The sequence below is a fragment of the Galeopterus variegatus genome, unplaced genomic scaffold (assembly GCF_000696425.1).
Source record: "Galeopterus variegatus unplaced genomic scaffold, G_variegatus-3.0.2 Scaffold10502, whole genome shotgun sequence".
NCBI classification, from domain to species: Eukaryota; Metazoa; Chordata; class Mammalia; order Dermoptera; family Cynocephalidae; genus Galeopterus; species Galeopterus variegatus.
Window position 1 is genome coordinate 21,305 of NW_007736613.1, and position 9,211 is coordinate 30,515.

Below are 9,211 nucleotides of genomic sequence, written 5' to 3' on the forward strand. Positions count from 1 at the left end.
TGAATTTTGTCAAATGCTTTTTCAGCATCTATTGAGATAATCATATGGCCTTTGTCCTTAAGTTTGTTGATGTGATGTATCACATTAATTGACTTTCCAATGTTGAAACATCCTTGCATCCCTGGGATGAATCCCACTTGATCATGGTGTATAATTTTTTTGATGTGTTGCTGTAGTCTGATTGCTAATATTTTGCTGAAAATTTTTGCATCTATGTTCATCAAGGATATTGGCTTGTAATTTTCTTTTTGTTGTGTCTTTATCGGGTTTTGGTATCAGAATTGGTATTAATACCTTTTTAAAAGTTTGATAGAATTCAGCTGTAAAGCCATCTGGACCTGGACTTTTCTTTGTTGGAAGATTGCTGATTACCACTTCAATCTCGATGCTTGTTATTGGTCTGTTCAGTTTTTCTCTCTCTTCTTGGTTCAGTCTAGGTAGTTTGTTTGTGTCTAGAAACTTATCCATATTTTCCAGGTTTTCATATTTGTTGTCATACAGTTGTTTATAATAGCCTCTAATGATTCTTTGTATTTCTGTGGTATCAGTTGTAATGTCTCCCTTTTAGTTTCTGACTTTTGTTATTTGGGTCTTCTCTCTTTTTTTGTTAATCTAGCTAATGGTTTGTCTATTTTATTTATCTTCTTTGAAAACCAACTTTTTGTTTCATTGATCATTTCTATTGTTTTTTGGGTCTCTATTTCATTTAGTTCTGCTCTGATCTTAGATCTTCCATACAATCCAGCAATCCCACTTCTGTATATATACCCAGAGGAATGGAAATCATGTTAAAGGGATACCCGCACTGCCATGTTCACTGCAGCTCTGTTTACAATTGCCAAGATATGGAACCAACCTAAATGTCCATTGATGGATGATTGGATAAAGAAACTGTAGTATATATACACTATGGAATAATATTCTACCATAAAAAAGAATGAAATTCTCCCATTTGCAACAACATGGATGAGCCTGGAGAAACTTATGTTGAGTGAAATAAGCAAAGCACAGAGGGATAAATACCACATGTACTCACTTGTAAGTGGTAGCTAAGAGAGAAAGAAGGCAGGAAAGAAAGACCATAGTGGTGTGTTGGACTTGCAGAGGGAGAGAACATACCTAGGGATACAAAATACAGTGGGTAGAAAGGGGAGGGGGAAGGAGGTTGGGGATAATTGGGTGGGGGACACAGGGTACAATTGCAATCTGTGGTAATGGGCATACTGCCAGTATGGATCTGGCCTTTGCATCTAGGGCATGAGGGGGGACAATCAGCTTTGTATCTCACGAATAGTCATAACCAAAAAAACCGTAATAAAAATGGTAGCACAGTTTTACATGTTAAGTGGTTAAGAAGTGCATAAGTACTATGACAAATATGGCTTTTTGCTCTAAAAAAGACCTGAAGTTTGCTTGTGGAAGTGTTAGAAGAGTTAAAGACTTGCATTTATCATGAAGTGGAGGAAGGAGGGGTATCTGAAATCAAACAGAACGTAGCAACACAATTGTGAATGTGTGAAATAACACATGTAGGGAACTGAGGTCCATATTACGTATTTGAAGAATGTGCATGTGTGCATTTTATGTATTCCTACATGGTTGGTTAAGCTAGGTGCAGTTTCCTGTGTTTAGCCAGTGCTTCTCAGGAACAAAATTGCACATAAGAAAACACAAAATTTACATTATGTTCACAGTTGTTTTTCAATATATATATATATATTTTTTTTATTTTTTTATATATTATATATTTTTATTTTATATATATATTATATATTTTTATTTTATATATATATTATATATATATTTTTTTTTTGTCTTTTTCCGTGTCCGGCACCGGATCGCAACCCTCAGTGTTGCCCCCGTACCGGACCGGGACCGGCAACGGGATCGCAACCCTCGGCGTTGCCCCCGCGCCTCGCTCAGCCAGTGAGCGGGAACCGGTCTGTATGTGGGATCCGAACCTTCGGCGGGAGCGCCGCCACGCTTCCCAAGCGGCGCACTAGCGCAGTGCGCCACCGGGCCGGCCCCATTTTTTAATATATTTATCATGTTAGAATACATTCATGTTGTTAAAGAAACATTATATTAGAACTGATTGCACTTTCTTAGCTTTTTCTCCATGCTTTCCTGTTTCTACTTGGCTGTACTCATTTCCTGTTAGTAATTTCTCCCAAATCGCTACATTGTCCTCACAACAAAACCTCTCCATGCAGCTAGGCTGTGGAACATACTTCTTTTTTTAAACTTTTAATTGATAAATTATAATTGCATATATTTACCGGGTACAATGTGATGTTTTGATATATGTGTATAATGTGGAATGATTAAATAAAGCTAATTAACATACCCATCACTTCACCTACTTAGCATTTATTGTGGTGAGAACTTTTAAAATCTACTCTTTGCAATTTTGAAATATACATATTCATTAACTATAGTCACATGGTAAGCAATAGACATTTTCTTAATCCATTTATCCACTGATAAACACTTGGGTTGATTTCATATATTGGCTATTGTGATTAATGTGGCATTGAACTTGACAGTCTTTGACATACTGATTTCAGTTTGTTTGGTTATATACCCAGAAATATAATTGCTGGATCATATGGTAGTTCTACTTTTAATTCTTTAAGAAACCTTATACTGTTTTCCACAATGGCTGTTTACATTTCCACCAACAGTGTGTAAGGGCTCCACCTCCTCCCCAATACTTGTTATCTATTGTCTATTATAATAGCCATCCTAACAGGTGTGAGATGATATCTCATTGTGGTTTTAATTTATATTTTCTGATGATTTGTGATTTCGAGCATTTTTCATATACTTGCTGGCCAATTTGTATGTCTTCTTTTGAGAAATGTCTACTCAGGGTCTTTGCCCATACCTTAATCTGGTTATTTGTTTTCTTGCTGTTGAGTTATTTGTTTTGAGCATTTTTCATATACTTGCTGGCCAATTTGTATGTCTTCTTTTGAGAAATGTCTATTCAGGGTCTTTGCCCATACCTTAATCTGGTTATTTGTTTTCTTGCTGTTGAGTTATTTGTTTCCTATAGATTTTAGATATTAGCCTATGGAGCATGCTTCTGAAGACATGAATCACCCTGGTTTCTAGGCAGTCCTCTTGAAAAGTAGAAAAATTAATCTCAAAATATTTTTTTGATTTTTTAAAATTGTATGATACATATTTAGCTGATGAATGTGCAGTTTCAAAATATTTAACCCTTTTCGGCTTCTTTCCAGTAGGTTGTGTGTACACATGATTTTTACCTCAGTAGCAATATAGAAATTAAGACTTTTTTATGCTATATATTTGTTCCAGCTATTTCACATTCACAGTAGGAATAACCTTCTTTAGAAAAATGTTAAGTTCTTTTTCTGAGTGTCATTGAAAACAAAACTTGTAAATTCACAAAGGATCTTCAATGAAAACAAAAAATTACAAAGTTTCTGTGTCCTTACCTATTAATTTAAAATAATATGTTGTATTATATCAATATAATATTATGTATTAATAAATTATACATAAACTTGATAAGATAATAGCTCATATTTAATACTTAGGATACATCAATGTTTTGTGCTAATATATATATATATGTAATTTATGTACAATATATTCCAGTTCAAATGCATCTGTTAACCTGTTTGAAAATTACTGATCTACCTTCATATTTTTTAATGTCAATCAACAGTTTTCTCAGAAACTTAGTTTTCCTAAAACTAGTTCTTTTCAGAAGTTCTTTTCTCAGTGTGAAAGCTGTATCTGTTTCATTTTTTTGAGTTCATGAATCTTAATTTAGAGATAAAGAAAATCCTAAATGGCATTTCATTTTCTATTCCTGCAGCGTTTGTCCAATGGTTCTATAGACTCAACTGACGAAACTAGTCAAATAGTCGAATTACAAGAATTGCTTGAAAAACAAAACTATGAAATGGCCCAAATGAAAGAACGTTTAGCAGCCCTTTCTTCTAGAGTGGGAGAGGTAGAACAGGAAGCAGAAACAGCAAGAAAGGATCTCATTAAAACAGAAGAAATGAACACTAAATATCAAAGGGACATTAGGGAGGTAAGTGATTCATAACACTTTCAGTCTTTGCTTCCTGAATGCTATGTCTGAGATGCTCTTTTTATAATTTCCCCTAATGGCATATCCTCTTTACTTTTTCTCAAAAAGCTATAATTTGGGATGTACTATATTAGTTAGGATTCTTGTTCAGAAAGGCCAAAATAGTTTATTTCATCAACCCTTCAAATATGCATGAAAAGAAATTTTTATTATCAAGTCTCAGATGTGATAAAATCTTTCTGAAGCTTTTAATGAATTTTTTAAAATTTAAGCTTTCAAGTTTAAATAACCCTGGAGGTGGGTATGAATTATAAATTGTTTTACTCTTAGCATATGGAAATACTCAATACTTTAAATTGTCCACTCTCTTATTTTGGTTTGTGTCTATGAATGTGAATGTATGTGTGTGAATATACATATACATACATATGTATAATATCAGCTTTCTTTTTCTATATACTCAGTTCTTGTTAGACTTAACATTGCTTTATTATATTTTGAAAAAGAGAGTACTTTAAAGTTACTACAGAAGATACAAGGAGATGTTGTATTTGTAACATTGCCTAATCATCTTACCTACTAAGGTAAAAGTTTAGAATTTTTTTACTTTCTCACAATTAAAAAGAAAATTATTTACATCTGTGGAAATTTTATTTTGCGATTTTTCCCCATTTCCATTTTCATATATCTGTAAGTGTCGTGCAATTTTATCTTTTTTATATCTTTTGGGTTTTTTTGTTTTGTTTTATTTTTTATTGAAATGTGTTAATTATATGTATTTGTAGGGTACAGAATTAAATATGAATACATTTTACAATGTATGATGATCAATTCAAGGTAATTATCATATTCATCATTCAAGAACTTAATCATTTCCTTGTGATGAGGACATTCAATAGCCTGTCTTCTAGCCCTTTGATAATGTGCAGTAAATTATTGTTAAGTATAGATGCATAGCTTAACTGTACACCCAGAGAACTTATTTTTCCTGTCTAGCTGTTATGTGTCCATTAACCAACCTCTCACTATCCCTCCTCCGGCTCCCTCTTTCCCACCTCTAGTAACCACAGTTCTGCTCTCTCCTTCTGAAAGTTCAATTTAATATTTTTACATTCTTTCTTTCTTTTTTCTTCCTTTCTTTTACTTTCTTTCTTTCTATCTGTCTGGATCCCACATTGTAGTAAGAACATCCTTCATTAATGGAATTGACTCTACTCTATGTACCTGATTATTTTCCTCCCATTCTCTCTTAAGTCTGTTTTATTACATTTGTAGCCCCACTGTCCCATCAAAATTGTTCATATAAAAGTCGTTATTGACCTGTATGTTACTGAATCCAGGGATCAATTCTTTGTTCTTTGAAGCACTTGATCCACTTACCACTCTTCCCTCCCTGTATCACTTTCTCACTGGGCTCACAGTACACTACACGATCCTAATTGTCCTCCGTATTTACTTGCTACCCTTTTCTCAGGCTCATTTACTGGTTCTGTTTTCCCTTCCCAACCTTGAAGTGTCTTCTCTTCTCAAGCTTCCTTCACTTCCCGGGTAAGGTCTCATAGCTCCAAAAACCACCCATGGCCTTACAACTCATAATTTATATCTATAGCTTGTCCTTCTCTCCTGATTTCCAGATGCTTATATCTAAATTTCTAAGAAGTATCTCAAACTTAGCATCTTCAGGACTGCTTTCTTGATATTCCCCCAACAAACCAGACTCTCTCACAGTCCTACACATCCATTAATATTGTTGCTTAGGCCAAAAAATCTTGGAGCTGTCCTTGGTACTTACTCCTCTTTGCACTCATATACTGCATTTGATTCAACAAATTATCCCCAACTTCAAAATATACCCGTAATGTGACCTCTTATCACAACCTTCATGGTTCTTGCTTGTTACACACAACCATTCTCTCTCACTGGAGTATTACAATACTCTCCTGATTTTTCTTTCTGCTTCTACTTTGGCTTACCTCAGATGACACTCAACACAGCAGCCTGAGTAGCCTGTCTATAAGTCAGCTCATGTCACTTTTCTGCTTCAAACTCTTTAATGGCTAACTATGCTACTTGCACTAATATCAAAGCCTTTTCAGTATCCTGCAAGCCATGTACAATCTCTACTCCTACCCTCCTGACCTTCTGGAGCTCATCTCCTACTCTTTCATTCTGTCTCCCTCTACTCAGTTTAGGTGGGCTCTTAAGCAAGCTGTACCTATTTTGCTGCATTTTCTTTTCCCTTTGCCTTTTGCTTAAATGTTATTTTCTCAGTGAAGCATTCCCTGACCTTCCTGTTTACACATATACACTCTTGCTCTTCTTTAATTTATTTATTCCAGAGCAATTTATACTCATCAGACACAATATATATTTTATTGATTTACTTGTATAATGTCTCCCTTCCCAATTGTATATAAAGATCCATAAGGGCTGGCCTTTTTTCTTTGTGTTTATTTGTTTGTTTGTTCACTGCTCTGTCTAATCACTTATACCTCTCTAGGCACTCAAAAAAATCTTTGTTGAAAGAATGGATGTTTATAGGTATTTACAGTAAGTAAACATCAAAAGGCATGGATGAGACTAGAATATGTACTAAAATAATGCCCATTGTCTCAGAAAAGATAAATGATCCATGAAGTGGTAGATTGCTCCACTGTAGCAAAGATAATGACACAACCTTATGTGAATTAGTAGTTCATGGATACATCTCTTTAATCCTCCCCATAACCCAAACTCAGAAAACATTTAAAGTAAATGAAATTTAATCCCTCTTCTATATCACTGTTATGGAATCATTAGGATTTCTGGCTATTAAATCTCTAGGTCCATTTCTTGATTTTTTTCATCATTCTATACTTCTTCATTCTCACAGTTTTAGAAATTTAACTGTTTTTCTTTCATTTTAGCACTCACCTTCTCTAGTCATACATAAACTAATCCAGTGTTTCTTAAAGTATCTAGAGCTCCTCCTTTCTGACTGCCCATTTAAAAATAACTCCTTGATACTAAGAGTTCTTAGATGTAGATGACAAAATGTCCAGTCAGATGGAAAATGTCAATCATCTGATGTCAGGTGTTCTTTTATTAAGAACCTAATGGATAAGGTATTCTCCTTTCACATGGAATTCTTTCGAAATGTAGCTATTCTTATCAGCCCTGCATTTTCCATGTTGTTATATTTTTAGAAGAGTTTCATCAGAAAGATTTCATCAATACCATCAATGAAATATTTTGTTTTAATAATAAAACCAGCTTAGTTTTTCCAACTTCCTACTAAAATCTCTTCAAAAGTTAGCCAAGTGATTAAATGAATGAAAACATATCAATTTTGTCTTTTCTATTATCTGAAACTTGGAGTTATATTTTTCACTTTACTAGATCTAAGTTAAAATAGAGTTATATTTATTTGATGTAATAAAATCCAATTTACTTATAAACCTGGTTAAGAAATCATTGGATCTTTATACCTTTTTTCCTCATTTTTAGGTAGCAATTTTAGAAAAAGCTTTTAGAAAAAGCTTCCTTTTTTAGAATTTCCAAATAACACAGAGGGAAAACTATTTCTGTGACTTGTAAATTCAAGAATTATTTTTGGCAACACAGCTTGCAGTTAAAAATTGAATCTTCTGCATGAATCACTGAATCAAAACTACAGTACCAACGCTGCATATAATGAGTCTTGCAAGTAATGTATGCCACAGAGTGAGATCAGCCAATTGTAGATGTAATAGTAATTAATAATAAAAAAGCATTTGCTATTTATTGTGTATGTATTCTACATGAGGCATTATACAAAGCACTCAAAATATTATATCAACCAATTCCTAACAACATTATGTGGTAGGTATTAGAATCCCAACCCAACAACAAGAACAACAACAACAAAATGAAGAAGTTGAGGGGTAGAAGAGGTAAGCAACATTTACCTATAATAACAAAGTTAATAAGTGTCAAAAACTCAGATTTGGAGCATGTATGTAATACAGTGCTCATGTGCTCATGACAAACATGTGTATGACTTTTACTTAATTTATCACTATTAGAATTTATTACAGAGTTTCTATATGCAGGCTACATTCAGAATTTTCTCTTTAGGATACGAAATTCATGTAATATTCCCAGAGTTCTGTATTAAAATAAACAGAGAATGGAATAGTAGCAATTTACAGAGTTTCTATATGCAGGCTACATTCAGAATTTTCTCTTTAGGATACAAAATTCATGTAATATTCCCAGAGTTCTGTATTAAAATAAACAGAGAATGGAATAGTAGCAATACTAGGCACTCTGAAGTGGTCCTCTAAGATTCTATGCTTACTGAGCTAAAGAAACAACTATAAAATGGAAAAAGGCAAAATTTAAACTAAAAAGCTTTCCAAATAGTAGGTATTGTTTGGGATTTCTAAAGGGGTGTGTATATAAAGTGTTAAAAATATTCATCTGGATAATTTTTGCCAGATTGATGGATTTATTTAATTTTTATTTTTTATTCATCACAACTTTTTAATATTTTCTTAATTGAAACACAATTGGTTATACATATTTGTGAGGTATAATGTTGAATATTAATACCTGTGTACAATCTGTGATGACCAAATCAGAATAATTAGTATAGTCAACTTTAAAAAACATAATCATTCTTTGTGACCCTTAGCCAATTTCACACTATCCCCCTTCTCCCTCCCCTTTCCCACCTGTAATAACCATAGTTCTGTTCTCTCCTTTTGAAAGTTCAATGTATTATTGTGATTGTTGTTTCTTTTTTCTTTTTCTTTCTTTCTTTGTTTGTTTTGTTTATTTATTTATCAATTTTTATTTTTTTATTCATCACAACTTTTTAATATTTTCTTAATTGAAACACAATTGGTTATACATATTTGTGAGGTATAATGTTTAATATTAATACCTGTGTACAATCTATGATGACCAAATCAGAATAATTAGTATAGTCAACTTTAAAAAACATAATCATTCTTTGTGACCCTTAGGCAATTTCACACTATCCCCCTTCTCCCTCCCCTTTCCCACCTGTAATAACCATCGTTCTGTTCTCTCCTTTTGAAAGTTCAATGTATTACTGTGATTGTTGTTTCTTTTTTCTTTTTCTTTCTTTCTTTGTTTGTTTTGTTTATTTATTTA

The 9,211-nt window shown here is 33.1% G+C and overlaps 1 protein-coding gene across 1 annotated transcript in view; it reads left to right on the forward strand.

Moving 5' to 3' along the window:
- Positions 1-3,823: 3,823 nt before the first annotated feature.
- LOC103610029 (liprin-alpha-2-like) overlaps positions 3,824-9,211 on the forward strand; it is a gene marked incomplete at its 3' end in the record, with an annotated part of 39,192 nt that continues 33,804 nt past the window's right edge. The window contains 1 exon segment of the mRNA XM_008594267.1: positions 3,824-4,072. Within this exon segment, the coding sequence (XP_008592489.1) occupies positions 3,824-4,072 (249 nt within the window).